The sequence below is a fragment of the Zootoca vivipara genome, chromosome 10 (assembly GCF_963506605.1).
Source record: "Zootoca vivipara chromosome 10, rZooViv1.1, whole genome shotgun sequence".
In the NCBI taxonomy this organism is placed as follows: Eukaryota; Metazoa; Chordata; class Lepidosauria; order Squamata; family Lacertidae; genus Zootoca; species Zootoca vivipara.
The window spans coordinates 47608434-47629048 of NC_083285.1; the positions used below are offsets into that span (position 1 = coordinate 47608434).

The window sequence follows — 20615 nt, forward strand, 5'->3', positions numbered from 1 at the left end:
TCCATAAATTTGACATGTTCATGAAAATGTGAGCTAAACACATCTAATCACAAAAACAGTCTCACCTCTGCATTTAGATCTGCTCCAGCATCCAGTAGCATCTGGACCATGGCCTCATCGCCCCTCACACAAGCGTACATCAGTGGAGTCATGCCCTGTGGGAACATTAAAGTCAACACATTGATCAGCTGCCAATGGGGTGGTTTAATTTAAGGCTTGATTTGTAGATGTCATAAGAAGGCATGCCACTTATGGTGTAGGATGTTTTCAATAAAAGTGTGACTAATTTTAAGAAGTTCCTGCAAAAATCCTTTGCTTGGTTTTTGTAAACACTGCTTTGCCTTCATCAAGATAAACATTAAACTCTGTTGTCTTCTGCAGTGTCATGAATCCATTGTGTTATACTTCTCTTGTACAAAAATCAGAATATTGGGCCCTTCTTTTGTGAAAATGTTCCTCTAGCAATTTAATGAGCTTCTTTTCGGCAGGTAAGACTCGGCCACTTTATACTGACCGCCAATATTGTTAATGGTTGGAGGAGTAGATGCTTTCGTACGATTGTTCATGATACACAGTGACTAAATTTTAAATGAAATGCCAGACAGCACTGTTAAAAGTTGCTAGCTCTAGGGAAATGCTGCCCTGTTTGGAGGAAAATTAGATTAACTGAGCCTTCACTACAAAGACTTCCTGGCTGCAATCTGTATTAATCTGAAATGCCCACTGCAGCTGATCAACACATATCCCCTGTGATTAGTGTTAACTTTCACAATGGCATTAGACACAGATGCAGTTAGGAAAGAATAGGTATGCGCAGCACAAGAATCACAGGGGGGAAAACAACCACATTCTTAACTTGAGGAAAGCCAAGAGAATAGGTGGATGTGGAAGAGAGATGTTATTTCACCCCACACATGGGAGTACACACCCAGTCCATATTCCACAGTCCACATTTCAAATTGCATCTCAGACAAAGGTTTAACCAGACTCTAAGAAAGAGAAAAGTGTGTGTGGAACTCTGATGGGTTATTCTTTGAGAAGAATCCCATGCATATTTTCTTCAATAGTCTATATATATATATAAATTAAAACCAATTTTACAATTTCAAATTGTCAACCCATTGTTTCAAAAAAATCAGTAAGTTTCTTTCTTTCTTTTTACCTGATCACTCATGCTGTTAATTCCATCAGGCCCCAACAAAGATATGGCCTGTTTGACCAGATCTGTACGGCCACAGGTCAACATTCGGAACCCAAGGTCCTGCTTGAATTTGGCTTCTGTGGCTACTGCATCCAGCTTCCGAGAAGCACAGAAGCAGTCATCAATTCTGCAAATTGAAGTAAACAGTTATGTTAGGAAATAATCTGAAAGCAGACTTCCGCCATTCATTTGACCACTGCCACGTTTTGTCTATGAACTATAAAGACCATCATAGCTACAAACATCCTTTATGACAATTTGTCAATGAAGACTTATATGCAATGAATCCTACCTCACCACGGTTGCATACACACCATGCATTTAAAGCATATGACTTCCCATAAAGAATCATGGGAACTGGAATTTCCTAAGGGTGCTGGGAACAGAAGTTCTGTGAGGGGTAAATTACAGTTTCCAGAATTCCAGGGAGTGGGGGAGTGTTCTAAATTTATGGTGTATGTGCAGATTCTTCTAGCTATGTTTGCCAAACAGAGACTGTTGTTTATGCAGCAAGAAGGTGTAAGAACCCCATACCCCCCTTTTCATCTGGCCATCCTAGCCATTTGTTAGGGATGCTGTGGCTGCATTTTGCACTGAGCGGAGGTTGGACAAGCTCAACAATGGGGAAACATTTTATTTTTTTAGCCCAAGGGCCTCATTTCTTCATGGAGATCCTTCCAGGGGCCTCATGTCAGTGGTGGATGGGGCCAAAGCAAAAGTGGCCAGAATAATTATTTTGACTCTTGTCTTTGTACAGTGGGCTACACTGAACCCAAACAAAACACAGATGTTTCTATATGCAAGCAAAAACATATTTCCATAGCCCATCAAAGCAAGCAAGAGGCACCCCCACAGTTCAGCGACATATTCCGCCAGGAGAGAACACTTTAGTGCAGAGCTGGAGAGGTGTGTGGCTGGGGAGAGCGCTTGGCCAAGGAGAGTCCTGAGGGCCACAGAGAAATCCCTGAAGGACTGTATTTATGCCTCACCCAGGATCTGAGGTTTCCTACTCATGGGCTACATGATCTCCAAGATCACTTCCAAGCCTATGATTCAAGCTCTATTTGATGTATAGCAATTTATTCATTATATTATATTCCATACAATGAAGTGTTCTGCCTCATTATCATTTACTGGTAATTGCTGATTTGTTGCAGGTATTGGATTATAGGTCTCCCCCAATCTGGTCCAATAAGCAAAGAGGAACTCCTCTTCACCCATCTGGTGCACAAACTCTGCCTCTCCTCTTCTCCACTTGCTTATGGGGGCGGGGACAAGATCATTTGAATGACACTCTAGGCATGTTCAATATGTGCAGGTGAAAACCTGTGATTCCAATAAATAATTTTAAAAATAGTTCTGTGGGTTGCCATCTCTGAATGAGGATTTGACATTAAAACATGCTAAGGATAATTACAGGAGGCCTCCAAGAATTCCATTAAATTCCATTGCAGATAGCTTAATTAATAATTGCAGATTAAATTCCTGTCCAGTTAGCGCTCTTTATGCTGCCATAAAGAAAATGCAAATCAAACCCACAGAACCTGAGAGGATAAAGGGTTGGTGATGCTCATATAGCATTATTTATAACTGCCCCCAACTGGTTACAAATCAGCCACTCACTCTGAATGATAAAATGAAAATCAGGCCCACAGGATCTGAGATACTGTAATCATTGGGCTATTTATGGTATAACTATCCCCAACTAGTTACACAATTAGTCATTTGGAATTTTGACAATATAAGGATTGCCTTTCTATATACCAAGTGTTGTGCTGTTGTTTTTATTGCTAAGCAGCTGCACTGTTTAAAAACAAAACAAAACAAAACAACAACAACAACAACAACCATTCAGTGCAACATCACTTTGAAGCAGCATTTTGACAGCCACTGCATCCCACACTGAATATAAGAAGCATTGAACAATTTTGCTCTGGACAAATTTTGCACTGGAAAGCAAAGTTTGAGAACTTCTTTCACTAGAAAAAGTGGATTTGAACGTACAAAGCAAGCAATTTATTTTTGATTATGCAGCAATGCATTTATACTATTATACAGGGCAAGTGCAGGTGGGAATGGAATGAATCCCTTCACTGTGCTCAATAGTTAAGAGGTGGAGGGTTGTATCTAATGGTGAATTCTCGTAGTAGCAAATGGTTTTGCTTGTGCAATTATTGTGCAATTATCACCTACCTATTTCAGCCATCTGAGATCATGTTTGGAGAAAGGGAGAGGCTTACATTGTTAGGCCACTTTTGGATACAACTCAAGGTGAGCTGCAAGATTGCACTCCTTTCCTGCAGTGAATTATCTCCCCCTGAATGGTTGGCCACCATAATATAAAATTTGAGCTAACCAAGATTTGAACTTGGTAGGTCTCTCTTCTGTGACTAAAGGGGAGAAGACAATTTGTTCCAGTGACACAAAAGAACAGCACACAGACCTGCACCTTTCACAATCTAAGACTGGGACCATTGTGTTTGTACTAGGCCAATGTGGCACAACAAGAAATAAAGAAGCCAAAAAGATGAACAAATTGAAAGGTCTGCAAGAAACAATTAGGGGAGGTTAACCTGTAGGACTGTATGTTGAAGCACTGGCGTGTTAAGTTGGTACCACAAAGGAGAACTATTTCTACAAGTGAAGTTGAAACTTCAGTACGGGTGACCCTTAAGAATGTTGGCCAATGCAAATACAGCTAAACTACTCAAATGCAGCAGTCTAGATTTACAGATCTGCTCCTAAGAGATTGCTTGAAGGTGTTGAAGTGCCACACACATACCCACAAAACAGGACTGGCTCCATGCTAGAACTATGTGTCCAAAGATAATGTCAATCCTTTGCAAAAAACAAAAAACAAACAAACCACATTTGTCTTGACAAGGAAAGACAGATGGCATCAGGGAACTGTGAAATTTCCCCTTTCACCTCTACCATACATGTGTATCTGATTCCACTATTTTCTGTGGCTTTGTAGCCTGAAAAAGTGAAGAGGTGGATAATCAGCTAGTGTTCATTTTCCTTTTAATTTTTTTAAAAATAAATGTGTTTGAGGCTCCACCACTTACCATATAAATTGTGAAAATGGAACTGGAAAGGCAGTGGTTTATAGGGGAGACAAGCATTTAACCCGGACTAGACCAATGGACAGTGTAAGTTTAGATTCACACTGAACCATGAAGCTCACCACTTGACCTTGTGCTGTTTCTCAGTCTACTCAGAGGTAGCCAATGTACTGATGCATCATTCTCCATATCCATCATTTCATACTGAGCTATGGTCTGTTCCAAGAGGTGTGCTCAACATTTATATGCCTCATTTCCCATCTCCTCCCCCCCCTTTTTTGCAATATTTTATTGGTGTTGCAAGACGTTGTGTGATTCAGGGAGAAAGATATGGGTATGTTGAAATCATCCATTAGCACATCAGCTAATGACTTTTATCAATGGATGATGTTCTTGTATGAAACAGCTACCACAATCAAGCAGCCCAGACAGATTACACCTCACCTCCTACACAATCCCCAAAAACCCTCTCCAATTCTGCTGAGACAGTTCATGTGCGAGTCATCCAGTGATAAGGCAATGAGTGGTGTACATGCGTTGTGTGCTGGTCACAAGGAATATCCAGGTGTATTTCAGAACAGGGGAGCCTCTTTCAGAGATTTCACCACACTAGTCTTTTGCTAAAGCTATATGACTGTGGATCAGAAACGCAACCCATGCAGTTCTAAGGAAACACACTGTCAGAAACTAATGTTCTGCCTTTTTTTGCGTTAAGGAAAGCTGAGATTCTTATGAATCAAAACGCTATCCAAATTATTTGTTTAAAATGCTTCTAACACTATTTTTGCTGATGCTAGAAGTTGTATGCTACTGAAATGTGCTTTTTCTGCTGCTGCATTTTATTTTATTATTGCTGTTATTATGATATTGTACTTGCGACAGTTGATTTTGGTTTGTATTGTTGTAAGCCACTTTGAGCATGGAAAGGCAACATATGAATAATGTGATGATCTTGCATTCTGACCATAAGGTTTCCAGGGCAGCTTGCAAATCAAACTAGAAGATATCAATGCAACCCAGTTTTAAAATCTATTATACCAAAACAAACAAACAAACAAAAAACAGCATAGGAACAGCAAGAATTAAATATCTGTGAATACCTGGGGGAGAGGAGAAAAGGTGCTGCAACATTTATGGTGACCAGATGCAAAAGAGGAGGGGACTCTTTCACTTTTAACTGTTGTGCAGAAGAGATGCAGCTATTAAAAGGTGCATGACTTGTCCTCTTTTGAATCAGGCAATTAATTAATGGATCACCTTTTACATATATGTCTTAAGGCAATTTACAATCACATCATTAAAAAAAACAGCTAAAATAGTTTGTTATAATCACTATGATCATCTGGAATTAGGTTTAAAATTATGCACAATGAACACCTAAGGCAGCAACCTTTTCACCCAGCTAGAGAAGCTCGTGAAAAGAAAAACATATTCCATTCCCCACACCCCCAGAAAGTACAGTTAGTGGGTGCCTAATGTATCTCAACCCTAGTGACCACCCTGCACATCTGGCAGAACAATCAAATGTGCATTGCTCACATAACTGCAGGAAATCTGCACACTGTTCAAACTAAAAGGATCTCCCTTCCCAGCCACCATTAGTTGACTGAACACGTTAGTAAGGGAAATCCCAGCAATGTGCATGAGGGCATCTACCCTGTGATTCATTGTGGTGCACTATAGAGGAGTGATCCTTAAACCCTAACCGATGTAGTGGGAATCTGTCCATGTTGTCAGAGTTCAGCTCCAGGTTTTGGAAAGGAGCAAGCTCCAGGAAAAGGTTGAAAAAGCACATAGCCACCCATCACAGCTTCTCATGTGAAAAAAATTACTCAGAAAAAGGCAGTTTTTCTATCAACACGTGCTCCCATGCCAGCACGCTCTTAAATTGTTCAGGTTGCATGGATAACAACAGAATCTCCATTCATTTCAACTTAGGAAAGTAATCTATAATTAAACAATAAAGACTTTTGCAGCAGCTTGAAGACTAAAAAATTTATTGGAGCAACATTTGTTAGTCTTTAAGAAGCTACAAGACTAAGACTTTAAGAAGCTAAGACTTTGTTGTTTTTGCTGCAGCAGGCTAACACAGCTAACTCTCCTGGGATTGTGATTACCTATTTATGCCCTGTTGTTTTACAGCATATATATTCTTCCTTCTTGTTTGTGATTTAAATTCCAGCGCAAAAGCAATCAAACAGATTTCCTTTGATCAAACAACAATGGCACTTGTATGCAAAAAGATAGGAGCACTTAATTCTCAACAATATCGACAGCTGAATATTTATCTTCTTTGATTAAGAAAAATCCAAAACCAGTAGCAAGATACAGTACAGTGGTACCTCAGGTTACAGACGCTTCAGGTTACAGACACTTTAGGTTACAGACTCCACTAACCTAGAAACAGTACCTCAGGTTAAGAACTTTGCTTCAGGGTGGGAACAGAAATCGCATGGCGGCGGCAGGGCGGCAGCGGGAGGCTCCATTAGCTAAAGTGGTACCTCAGGTTAAGAACAGTTTCAGGTTAAGAACGGACCTCCGGAACGAATTAAGTTCTCAACCCGAGGTACCACTGTATTTCATTCAGACTAGAGCACTATTCAGACATATGAACTCATGGGGTGGTCTTAGGCAAACCACTTGCATCTTAGCCTCAAACTGCTTTGCCTGCTATCTTTGCAACCCAGAGGTAACAGGACAAACTTGAAAGCATCCCCTCCGCAGAAGCACAGCTGGCAATGGTCAAAGGGAGCAGTGGTGAGCCCACTACCAACAGGCTAGATTCTGCCCACCAAGCCACGGCAGGTGGCACACCAGCCCCTAGAAAAACCTAGCAACCATCTGGAGAGTCACAAGTTCTCCTATCCTTGCTAAAAGGCAACTGAAGGTACTCAGCATGAAGGTAATCTGTCTCACAGTGTTTGCATTCCATTTACCCCAGTGGCCTCCTCTCCTGCTTGATGAAAAAGACATAGAGAAGATTTTTGTTTTTACTAATGGAAGGGGCAGAGTGCTGGGCAACAGTGGGCGGCAAGGGCAGGCAGGGGGAGAGATCCTTGCAGAAAGATCAACACTTGGCTCCCAACTATGGAGACAGGAAAAGAGATTGCAATCAGACAAAAGTTTTGTCTGGCGGGTAGAATTTCATTTTAAAGAGACCCATATACAGTGGTACCTCGGTTTAAGTACACAATTGGTTCCGGAAGTCTGTACTTAACCTGAAGCGTACTTAACCTGAAGTACACTTTCCCATTGAAAGTAATGGGAAGTGGATTAATCCATTCCAGACGGGTCCGCAGAGTACTTAACTTGAAGCGTACTTAACCTGAAGCGAACTTTCCCATTGAAAGTAATGGAAAGTGGATTAATCCGTTCCAGACGGGTCTGCGGAGTACTTAAACTGAAAGTACTCAAACCGAAGCGTACTTAAACCAAGGTATGATTGTAGGCTATTCATTTGTGAAATGCAAACTTATTTTTGAAGAGAATCAGGAGTAGGTTTTAAAAACAAAGAGAGGGGGGAAACAGGCAGGGAGCAGAATTTCCAATACTGTAACTGGCTGAGTAGTTTAAATCATCTATTTAGGCTGCAATCCTGTGATTCCTGCAATCACACCCAGGAATAAGCCACACTGAAATCAACAGGACCTACTTCTGAGTAGGTATGTTTCACTAGAGATGCTAAGAATTCACATCTATTTGCTTTATTTTCAGTAGGGCAGCTTAGCTCAACTGCTTTGCATGCAAGTTAAGTCCCAGGATTAATTCCAGGTATGTCTGCAAATGTTCCCTGTCTGAAATCCTGGGGAGCTGCTGCCAGACAGTTCAAGCCATATTTACAGTACCTAGATGAACCAATGGTCTGACCTAGTACAGGTACAAGGAGGTTTCCTATACAGTATTCCTCCTCTCTGATCTTTAAATCCCAAACAGGAAACCAGTGATTTAAACAAACACCTCCCTTCTTATTTGGAAGTAGGAGGCAATCAGTGGGAAATCTGAGATGTACAGTATGCCAAGTTCCAGGAGGCTCTTTGCATATGCAAAGCTTGCAGTTGGTCTACAGTCATGTTGTTCAGCCTCAAGGTACACAGTACATCAGAAAACCCAGAAGGATGCAACTTTAGTTAGTGAGTGAGAGAAATCCAATCTCTGCAACAGCTTTAGAGCATACCTGGAAGTGGCTGAAAATTTGAAAAGCAAGCAGAGGGTCCCTTTGACACAGGCCTGATTGCTCAACCATAGGAGGGGGGAAATTGGACCAAAGGTGAATGTTGGCTAGCTGGGAGTTTTATATTTTTCCTGCACCATTTCCCTTGATTCTTCCCCAAAGTTACTATTTATTTTTCTGGAGGAAATATGAAGGTACCTGTACATTTTTCCCGTTAGGGCAGTTAGTTTTGGGGGAGCAAACCAGGTCAGAGAAATGGCACGAGGAGGGTGAGCTAACTACCTCTCCTCCAGTGCCGATCCAATTCAGGAGCCCCATTCATGTCTCATCCAGTTTGGCCTTGAGTAAACATGACACGTACATCATAAGAGAATAAGAGAGGAAATCATACATTCTGTAATGTTTGAAGTTGTATCTCCCATAGCATTAAGAGCTGAAGTGAACTAGAGGGGAAAAGAGACAACACTTCAATAATTCCTCATTACTGGTGTTAGAAGCCAGGTTAGCAAAAGAGGATGAGATTCCCATCAGGAAACCTGAATATGACCTTGTAAGTATTCAAATCCTCTTTATCCTCTGGAATCATCCATACCAAGGGACTGCTGTATGTTTGTCAAGGAGTTTGTTTGCAGCCGCATGCTGGGTCGGTGTTTCCATACCTAATTATTGCAGCAGTCGTAGCTGGAATTAGAGGATTATTCAAAATTTGGGATGAGGACAAGGACACTCAAGGAGAGAGGCATATGAAAAGGGTGCTGTATCTCATTAGATGGGTAACTCAACTTGTATTATTAGCTGGCACTGAAAAGACCTCCTGCTTTCCCACTCTTTCTAGCATCTTTTAAGCTGGAAGCAGAACTAGCAGGAGGTAAAGCAGCAAATTTCCCTACTGCCCCAAAGTCAAGGTGCATAGTGCCCGGGAGTGGACAGGTTATTTTGAAAATACCATAAGCACCTTCCTCCTCTTTGGCAATACCAAAACAATAATGATACATTAAGGCTGCAATCGTGGGAGCAAGCCCCAACTGAACTTTCTTCTGAGGCCGTGGAGCCAGGAGTGGAATCACTGAAACACATTGCCCTAAACCTCTACCTCCCAGTATCAAAAGCCATTGAGTGATTGAGAAGAACGAGTCACACTCCCACCCCATCTTTCTCACAACAAATGTCATCAACCAGGATGACCAAGGCAGTTTCAGTGCCATGACCGGGCTTGAAGCCAGACTGAAATGGATCAGTTTCCTCCAAGCATGCCTGAAGCCAGGCCACCAACACCACCTACTCAAACACCTTGCTCAGAAAGGGGATATTCACTATTGGGCAATAGTCATTTAGCATTTCATGGTCCAGGGAGATCTTCTTAAGGAGGGGAAACAGCTCTGATTAGTTCTTTCCCATCACTTATCACCTGGTTTTTGTAGCTGGAGATGCCAGGGACAGAACCTTCTTTATACAAACATGTGTTCTGCCAATGAGCACCCAGCACCTTCTTTGCATCTGGTGGGCCACTGTGAGAAAGAGGTTGCTGGGTTAAACGGTCCTTCAGGGCAAAAAACAAACAAACAAACAAACCAATTGGACTTGGAGCTTTAAAGTGCAGACCTGTGCCTAGAAATGTGGCACAAAAGAAAGTTTGCATTGCATATATGTTTCTCTTGAGCAGACAGAGACAGGACTAACTTTCATCCTGCACTTCTAGAAAAATTTCCAGGTAATCTATGGTTCTTGTTGCCCCTTATACCACAGCTTTATTGTCTTGCCCACACCTAACCTGAAGGGCAAATTCTGTTAAATACTGTTTAATACTACGTAACATATGTATATATGCCTACACACATGAATATATATTTACCCTAAGTGTGTGTTTGTGCACATGTGTGTGTGTGTGTGTGTGTGTGTGTGTGGAGAGAGAGAGAGAGAGAGAGAGAGAGAGAGAGAGTCATTTTTCATAGTTGATCTCTGTAATATTTTTTGCTTTGATGCTTCTAGCGATGGCCTGAAACACACTTGGTCTTATTACTCCTTAAATTGCCTTTGCCCCTATTCCTCAAGTATTTGCTCTCTGATAACATAAATCTGGCCTCTTGGCTATGTTGTGGCAATATATATACACAAATTTATCATGTCTTTATGTGAAAATGATTATGCTCTGTCACTGACTCCTAGCGCTAATAAATCTTTGTTCTTTTCTTCCACTGCAAGCTACTACTGGAGCTACAATTTACTTTACACATTCTTGGAGGTGCTACCACTTTTCTGCAAGTTCATCCTACTACCCATCCACACCAGTGGGTGTGATACAGCTGATGTGGGAAGAGAAGGCAAGACCCAATTCACTCGAATTCACATTTGAAGCAAAAGTGGAGAAAATGCTGAGTGATCCTTAACATGGGGGGGGGGAAGCAGAGAATATTTGTTTAGCCCTAAGCACTTATTCAGAAGCAGCAAGTCTCAATATCAATTGCTGGGGAACAACAGTGGGAGAGTGCTCTTGCATTCATATCCTGTTTTGTGGGTTTACAAAAGGCATCTGGTAGGCCAGTGTGATAAACAGGATGCTGGATTCAAGACTGGCCCAAGACACTTCAATGCCTGAGGCACTGATGTGAAGACACTTCAATGCCCCTATATATATATATATATATATATATATATATATATATATATATGTATGTAAACTGGCCATGTCTGTTAGTATCCACGTTTCACCAAAACTGCTTCACCGATTGCGTTCAAATTTTGACACAATGCCGCATGTGAATATGAGAGTGACCCCGTACTGTTTTCAAAGACAGATGTCACACCTGTGCCAGGTAAAACCTCAAAAACCCATGCTGGGAAAAGAACCAAGTTGCAAACCAGCGCCCTCTAGCAGTGGCTACACTGGTACTGCACCTATAAAACCTTTCCTCTCAACAGCACCTCCGCTCCAGTTTACATACTAGGCCAAAGCCTTTACAGACTAGGCCAAATGGAGGTACTGACTCGCCTGGGTGGGGGTTGGGGGGGGAGGGGACAGGATAGGTCAGGACATGGTGGGGCCAGTCACAGGGATGAGCCGGGGTGGGGGGAAGAGGGGGTGTGATACGTCATGGGTCGGGACAGGGTGGGGTGAATCACAGGGATAAGCCAGGGGGTGGGGGGAGGGGGGATACCTCATGGATTGGCACCGGGTGGAAGGAATCACACGAATGAGCCACAGCAACGCATGGCAGGGCCAGCTAGTTTCACATAAAAGAAGCTGACAGAACTGCAAGTCTATTCTTATTTTAACACTGGTATTCTCCTGAGGGCAGCAGACTAGTTTAGGGGGCAGAGGCAGGCCGCTTCCCTACACCTTACACCACACCCTGCTTCCCTTCTGTTACCTGAGGCAGCCACCTCAGTCTATGCCTAATGATGGGGCTGGCCCTGAGGCTGGACTAGATGAGCCTTCAGTTTGATCAAACAGGAGTATGTTATTATGCTCAGTGAAATACACATAAGTGTGTAATAAGCAGGGTAGCAATAACCTGTCCCTAACACAATCACACTCCTGTGGAAGACAGGAGTGCCTGGCGTGCTCTGGTCCATGGGGTCACGAAGAGTCGGACACGACTAAATGGCTAAACAGCAACAACAACACATTCACCAGGGCAAAGTTACAAAAATAAGGGAAGGCATGCAGATACATGTCTATTCTCTTCCTTGGAGATTTAACATACACAAAAGGGGCAACTCATTAATTTGGCTTGTTAATAAGGGGCTTCTGATAAATTAATCAGTGATGTCATTTCCCCATAAGCTACTACCATGCACAGTGTCTTATGGTTCTAAACAATCTGAGATGCAGAGACTTATTTTTGCATTGCAGCAAGTAACATCAGACCCTGCCAACACAGCGGCTGCTGTGTTAAGGGATATACATATAATCCTTTCCACATATAAGAAGGGAGTCTTTTATAACTCACTGTGAAGCTTCTGAAAATGAAGAAGAAGAAGAAGAAGAAGAAGAAGAAGAAGAAGAAGAAGAAGAAGAAGAAGAAGAAGAAGAAGAAGAAGAAGAAGAAGAAGAAGAAGAAGAAGAAGCACACATGGGTTTGAATCTACTGGCCTCTGAGAAATAGCCCAAGGACTGTCAGCTTCACTCTCCTCTGAAGCTACTAAGCAACTAGATGACAAATTTCTGCCTTACAGGCTCATAATGCCGAAGCATAAGTCATTCCATACAAAAAGCAAGTCTAAATAAAATCTCCCACAATGAAGGATACAATCAAAACCCAACACTTTTGTACCTTCACATACATAAGCACAATGGCAATAAGCTCTTTAAAAATATAAAATGTATGCATAACTTACATATTGACAGCGGCATTTGGAAATCACTAGCTGCAATACCGCTGCATACTTTTTTTTCTATTTTAAAATTATGCAATGCAACCTCTTAGCAACCTCTTTTCCAGAAACAGAAATTCAGCATGAAAAACAGAATCTTACAGCAGGAGCTGGAAGTACTTCTCAGTGGAAAATATGCTATTTAAACCATGGCTGCTGCAAAGAAGGGGAGATGCCTTTTAGATAACACCTCTGAATTTTGCAAAGGAACACAGCAAGACCCAGCTAATTAGGTGAGCACTTCACTCTCTCATTACGGAAACAGCATCTGATGGCAAAGAGGGGGAAATACAAACAGAATTCAAAAGGAAAGGCTTAGGGGGCTTGATCTAGCTAGTTAAACATGCAGGCACATAAGCCTCGCAGATTCCAAAACTGGCTCAACCTCCATGTGAAGGAAATACAGTTTTGTTTTTAGTTTTTAAAGCTAAATGGTAAGGAGGGGGAGGAGATTAGAGAGCAACTTGCAGATCAGCAAATAGAGTATGTAACTGAACCCTTGCTCGGCTTGTTAAACCACAGCAATCTCTTTAACGAATCACATCGAGGTTGTTGTTTTTGGGGGGTGTTTTTTTTTGCACAGACTTACTTTAACTGCCGAGGTTCACAGTCAACTCCTGGTAGCAAAAGCCTGGCTGCTTGCCGTACATCATCACTGTCCAGGGAGAAACTGCGACGGTGCCCTGCATGAGCCAGAGCTACTCTGATCCATTCCATCAGAGGTGGCAGCACAATGAAAGGCCTAGGAAGAACAAGACAAATAAGCTATTTTCCCTCCCATTGCAGTACATCGTGTGCTGCGTAGAATATTTCTTCCCTGCCCTTCAACATTGTTACAATAATATAATCAAACAGTTATAAAAAAGAAAAAGTTAAACAGTTTACAATTATAAAAACAAGTGAAACAGTAAAACCTTTCTAATCCAAACACAACAGTATAGATGCAACAAAAGAAGTAGGTTTCACAGAACAAAACATCTTAAAAGCCAGGGTAATGATATCCATAGCTATATTAGAGGCAATGAAAATTATTGCAGAGAATTTGTAAGGAACTGTAATGGAACAGTTGAATTGGCTTCGCTAAGACAACAAGTCCCCAAACTTTGCTCATAGGTCAGTGCTCTTTTCTAGAACATATACATTGCGGGGAGAGACTTGCACGCTTCTGTATCAACCTGAGTCTTATTAAAACCTTCAGACCCCCAATCACAATGAAAATGGCCACCAAATTTCTTTAAAATCGCTAAAGTACCTTTTTGCCAAAGCTCTATCTGCCCAACCCCAGATCAAAACAGAGCGAGAGGGAAGACCATTCAGTCCCCCTTCTTGAGAAAAAGGCAACAGAAGCTTTAAAAATGACATTATGAAATTTTAATTTTGAAACTAGTGTAATGCCAAACCTGGTCCAAAATATGATTGAACCTAAGTCTTCCCAATATTAAAAATACACTTAAATGACAAAGAAGGAGGACCCTGTTACAGTTTTCATGAAAAACCAATGTCTTTCTTTTCAGGCTGCAATCAAGAGAATGATTTTCAGAATGACAACCACTGATTTTGAGCAGGAAGATCCAGGAATGTAATGGGGTCTCTTACTGTAATTCCAACATTGTAACATGCCCAGTGCCTTGCAGGAAGGTGAGCACTTGCAACCCTCATCATGAAAAGAGCATCCGATGCCTGTGTAAAAATCTACTGGGGAAATGAACATACAGGATAAATAATGCAGTCTGGGAAACCCAGTAGAAACCTTGCTGTGTGTACACAAAACTATGCACACACCTGAATGGGCTCTCCCGTTATAGGTAGCAATGCAACTGAAGTTTGGAATTGGGGTGTTTGGAGGATTAACTTCATCAGTTTGAAATATCTGCGCTAACTATGAGATTTCCCCACCACTGCAGCTCTTGAAACTTATTTATTTTGTTTTTATTGTTTTTTATTGATTTCTTACATTTATATCTCATAAAAAGGGACATATTTGATCCTGCTTTGGAACAATTCCACTCCACACTGCAATCCTTTGTTGTCATCTTTATTTTCAAGCAGTTGCAATGCAAAAACCTCATAGATACAAGGAGAAAATAGGGTAGATTTCCCTCCCTCTTATTTTCAAGAGTTATATATGATCACTGCAGCCATTCAAAATAATAAAAAAAGCTTTCAAGGAACTCCCATTCATCCCACCATGGCTTGTTCAAAAACATTCTGTCAATTCTGCCATAATCACCAGCCTCAGTCACCCTGAAGGACTCATTTTTTATTCAGATTCTCTTGTAGGCCCATCTTATTTTGAATTCTTAGTTTCTCAGCTTATCACAGCTCTTGGTCTATTCAGTTTCCCCCCTTTTTTGTATTAAAGATGTTCTGAACCTGGTGGGGTGCCATATCCCACAAGCCTCCCCCTCGTAATAATTACCCTTGCACACTTTAAACTGACTAGACCAGGTTTTGTTTCCTGAGCCAGCAAAGGAAGAGCGGAGCACTTATTTCGCTGAACTGGATTTTCTCATCCTGCTCCAGCCAGGTGTAGATTTATCATTTCCCTACAAAAAAACATCACCAGGAGGTTGGGGAGAGTCACAGGTTGCCTCAGGCAATCTTCTTTGTAGTCTAGGCTAAAGGGTGCTCCTCTTGCCCCACATACACAAACAGAAGACAAAGATGCAGAGTTCTGGGGAAAGGTGTGCTCAGGTTTATGACACAATGTGTACAAAAATGATGACCTCACTAGGCTTCTTACCATAGCTGCCAAGTTATCCCCCCTTTTAAAGGGAAATTCCCTTATGCTGAATAGGCTTCCTTGTGAGAAAAGGGAAAACTTGGCAGCTATGCTTCTTACAGGTACTGTATTGTTTGGTATAACATTTCCCAAAGGAAAATGTGTGTAAGGACAAAGGGGGATTACCCCACATAGAAAGCAACTGCAGTTTTGGATGAGGTCCTGTAACAAATATGACCTGAACTGGGAAGATGAGGATGGCAAAATAGCAGATTACACCAATTGCTAGCAAGAAGTGTCACCATGATGGCCTTGGTGAGCCTTCACTTTGGTTCTTTGTCTCTCATCATTGTTTTCTAAATCTGTAAGGCAGAAGCAGCAGAAAGCTACATTGCTGAAAGGAATCTTTTTGCCACCAAGTGGCTGAGCTCCTGTGATGCTATGAGATGTTCATAAACATTCCATATGGAGGAGAGAGATTTGCTTTTTGTATTATTGAGCTAAATATGATCCTATAGTTTGCATTGTATAATTCTGATTGTGTGGCTTAGCCCCCCCCCCCCATATTCCTAAAATGCTTTTCTCCTTAAAATGCTTTTCTCGTTGCCTCTATGCCTCTGTGTCAAAGTGTAATGAAAACATTCAACAGCTAGACAGGATGGCCTTGCCAGAAAGCACAAGGAGCATCAGGAGATGCTCAAGGTCTACACCAGGAGATGACACAAATATCAGGCACACTCAAGGCTGCTTGAGGCTGGTACCGGGGTAGCATTGTTGAGTCAGCATGTGTTTATGAGAAGGACAGGATACAGGAAGATCCATATACGTATTTGTAACCTATGACCCTCTTGCGTGCGCACTCTTACAGAGTGGATTCCTGAGGAGGGGGGAAGGAGCCCAAGAAGTGTATAAGAATCTTTGCAAAATTGTCTTTCTGGACTCTTGTTGTGAAATATGGATCACCGAGAGTCTCTCTATATAGAGATTAAACTCTTTCTCTGGATTCAACCCTCGGTGTTGTTATTGACTGTCTCTGTCCCTGCCTGGGTGCAACTTAAAGAACCATTATTAAGCCAATAAGGCTACACATATGCTGCCCATCTTCAAAGTTTGAAAAATAGCCACCCCTACCCCCACACAAACCAAGGGCTGCCATCCTTTTTGGACTACCAAACACATTTTTAATTTTGAAAGAGTGCTGGATGTGACAGTCACAAAATGGTAGCCATTAAGACGTTGAGGCATAAAACAAAATCAGAAAGACAAGCACCCCCGGAGTGGCTGGGGAAACCGAGTCAGATGGGCGGGGTACAAATACCATCATCATCATGATCATCATCATCATGTTTACCATGAGAAGCTAGCTAGGTCCTGTTGGTCTTGATTATGGTGATTTCATGAATACACATAAACACTGCTGCTGCTGTCTAATAACAGCAGGGAGAATTCCTCAAAACCAGGAAAAACATACAAGGTAACCCCACCACCCTCACAGAAATCACTTAGAAGTTATCTGTACAGTTTGGCCCATAACTTTCTTTCTAGGAGGGCTGGAGACTTACTGAAAAAGAAAAAAGCTCAAGATTCTGGAGCACTTGCCCAGGGCACGATGGGAAGCATTCACAGGCACCTTAAACTATGCATAACTTTTTAAAAAATCTGCAAGATTATTTATCACTGCTGAATGTCTATCACTACTCCATACTCACTATATATAGCTTTAGGGGCCTATAGGCAGCCCAAAAACCTGGCTACCAATACAAAGTGGACTGATAGGGAAGTACTCTTCTGTCTTCCACGATTGCTCCATGAGCAACTTAATCTACATTGACAGTGGTGGTCAGTGCTGGAAATAGTGCCTTTAGGAATATAGTTTCTGAGTTTAAAAAAACAAAAACCTGATGGAGATATGGTTTGGGGAGAGAAGTCCCTTGGTCCACCACAGATCCTCTGATTAGTATGTATGCTTCCAGCCAAAAAGAAGGACAGGACATGTTTGGTATAATATTTAAGCCATGCAATCAAAGAAATGCATAAATGATAGATGAACAAGCAGCTAGAACAAGGCTGTGCTTTGGGGACAGAGGAGAGAAGTGAAGGGAGAAAGCGCAGACTCTCTAGGCATAAAAAGGAAGATATATAGATTTCAAGATATTGACATTTTATTCCAACTGAAGCAACAATGATTAATAAAGAAAGGACTTATTCTCAGGTAAGAACACAGGATATCTCAGTGCAACATCCAGTGTTGACAATGGAATTATTTCCCCAGGCGAAAGACCAAAGTCTATGCAAGTATCACAGGAGTCTTTTGGAAAGCATATCTGCTCCATGACATCACTGATAATGAGCAGTGCAACTGATTTCTCCATGCCTGTACCATGTTGTGGTATTGTGGCCAACTCAAATTCTGGGATAAGACATCCTTGGGGGCACAAGACACCTGAAGGGAATACATGAAGGTCCAGAGCAGGATCCAGTCCTTAGGGAGATGGAGCATTCCTCCCTGCCAGGATCCACCTTTACTTGGATTCCAAACTGGAAGAGGCATCCTCTGCTGAGGTAGAGCAGGGTACTGAGGAGTCAGTGCCTACAGAGACAAGGCCAGAAGCTCATCCCTCAGATGACAACACACACACTCTGAAGCTCCAATAGCATGGATCTCAATGCCCTGTGTCTAAGAAGAGGGTTAAACTTCTCTGTGAGGGGAATGAGGTTTTCAAACAACTACCAACATCCTGAAGAAACTACAGTTCCCAGTATTCTTTGGGAGAAGCCATGACTGTTTAAAGTGATACAATACTGTATGCATAGTGCATGTGCGGCCATGGTTAGGATAGCTATGCTGGCCATTTCTTTTTCTAGATTAAAAAGCCTCAAATATGGTAACCATTCATTTTAGGCAAGATGAAAATTTTATAGGCACAATGTGAAGAAATACAATTGTTTCATCCACTGCAACCTCCTTTCAGACTTTTCCTCAAGACTTCTGCTGGACTTGCTGCTGAGATGAAACTGTCAAACAGCTTCTTCAGGCTTTGGAAGATCAGTGTTAGCTCTCAGGAAAATCCTCTCTCTGCAGGCTTTGCATTTCCCTTCTTATGTGCTGGAGCACACAGCATTGAGTCTTTTTTATTCTTTTTTTAAAGGGTCAGCAACAAAGCTATGCTCTGCCCATGCAACATGACTGATGCCCAAGCATTAAGAAATAAAATTATGTAATTTTGCTCTGCTGTCTCTGAATCAGGACTACCTTAAAGATGCGAAATTTGAACTGACCAAATTTCTCCTCCATTCCTGCTGTCTATCCTGATTGATAGCAGCTCTCTAGGGTCTAGGGCATAGTTCTTTCACATCAGCTGTTACCTAAGCTCGTTTTAACTGGAGATACCAGGGCCTGAACTTGGGACGTTCTGCATACACAGCATTTGCTCTGGCACTATGCTATGCTCCCTCTGCCCTTACAACAAAAGGACACCACTAAAACCACAGGAAGCAGCAAAGCACAGAAGAGAAGAATAAGCAGAATCAATAAAATCAACTAATTTAAACAAGATACGGTGATATACTGTTGTTGTTGTTGTTTAGTCGTTTAGTCGTGTCCGACTCTTCGTGACCCCATGGACCAGAGCACGCCAGGCACTCCTGTCTTGCACTGCCTCCCGCAGTTTGGTCAAACTCATGTTCGTAGCTTCGAGAACACTGTCCAACCATCTTGTCCTCTGTCGTCCCCTTCTCCTAGTGCCCTCAATCTTTCCCAACATCAGGGTCTTTTCCAAGGATTCTTCTCTTCTCATGAGGTGGCCAAAGTATTGGAGCCTCAGCTTCACGATCTGTCCTTCCAGGGAGCACTCAGGGCTGATTTCCTTAAGAATGGATAGGTTTGATCTTCTTGCAGTCCATGGGACTCTCAAGAGTCTCCTCCAGCACCATAATTCAAAAGCATCAATTCTTCGGCGATCAGCCTTCTTTATGGTCCAGCTCTCACTTCCATACATCACTACTGGGAAAACCATAGCTTTAACTATACGGACCTTTGTCGGCAAGGTGATGTCTCTGCTTTTTAAGATGCTGTCGAGGTTTGTCATTGCTTTTCTCCCAAGAAGCAGGCGTCTTTTAATTTCGTGACTGCTGTCACCATCTGCAGTGATCAAGGAGCCCAAGAAAGTAAAATCTCTCACTGCCTCCATTTCTTCCCCTTCTATTTGCCAGGAGGTGATGGGACCAGTGGCCATGATCTTGGTTTTTTTGATGTTGAGCTTCAGACCATATTTTGCGCTCTCCTCTTTCACCCTCATTAAAAGGTTCTTTAATTCCTCCTCGCTTTCTGCCATCAAGGTTGTGTCATCTGCATATCTGAGGTTGTTGATATTTCTTCCAGCAATCTTAATTCCGGCTTGGGATTCATCTAGTCCAGCCTTTCGCATGATGAATTCTGCATATAAGTTAAATAAGAAGGGAGACAATATACAACCTTGTCGTACTCCTTTCCCAATTTTGAACCAATCAGTTGTTCCATATCCAGTTCTAACTGTAGCTTCTTGTCCCACATAGAGATTTCTCAGGAGACAGATGAGGTGATCAGGCACTCCCATTTCTTTAAGAACTTGCCATAGTTTGCTGTGGTCGACACAGTCAAAGGCTTTTGCATAGTCAATGAAGCAGAAGTAGACGTTTTTCTGGAACTCTCTAGCTTTCTCCATAATCCAGCGCATGTTTGCTATTTGGTCTCTGGTTCCTCTGCCCTTTCGAAATCCAGCTTGCACTTCTGGGAGTTCTCGGTCCACATACTGCCTAAGCCTGCCTTGTAGAATTTTAAGCATAACCTTGCTAGCGTGTGAAATGAGCGCAATTGTGCGGTAGTTGCAGCATTCTTTGGCACTGCCCTTCTTTGGAATTGGGATGTAGACTGATCTTCTCCAATCCTCTGGCCATTGCTGAGTTTTCCAAACTTGCTGGCATATTGGGTGTAGCACCTTAACAGCATCATCTTTTAAAATTTTAAACAGTTCAGCTGGAATATCATCACTTCCACTGGCCTTGTTATTAGCAATGCTTTCTAAGGCCCATTTGACTTCACTC

The 20615-nt window shown here is 42.0% G+C and overlaps 1 protein-coding gene across 3 annotated transcripts in view; it reads right to left on the reverse strand.

Moving 5' to 3' along the window:
- The window catches only part of ABTB3 (ankyrin repeat and BTB domain containing 3), a 241841-nt gene that overhangs the window by 48011 nt on the left and 173215 nt on the right, over window positions 1-20615 (reverse strand). For all 3 annotated transcript variants that reach the window (XM_035128402.2, XM_035128401.2, XM_060279886.1), the window contains exons 4-6: window positions 13401-13553; window positions 1163-1328; window positions 66-155 (exon numbers count right to left, since the gene is read on the reverse strand). In XM_035128402.2, the coding sequence (XP_034984293.2) occupies window positions 66-155; window positions 1163-1328; window positions 13401-13553 (409 nt within the window). The remainder of the gene's footprint in view (window positions 1-65; window positions 156-1162; window positions 1329-13400; window positions 13554-20615) is intronic.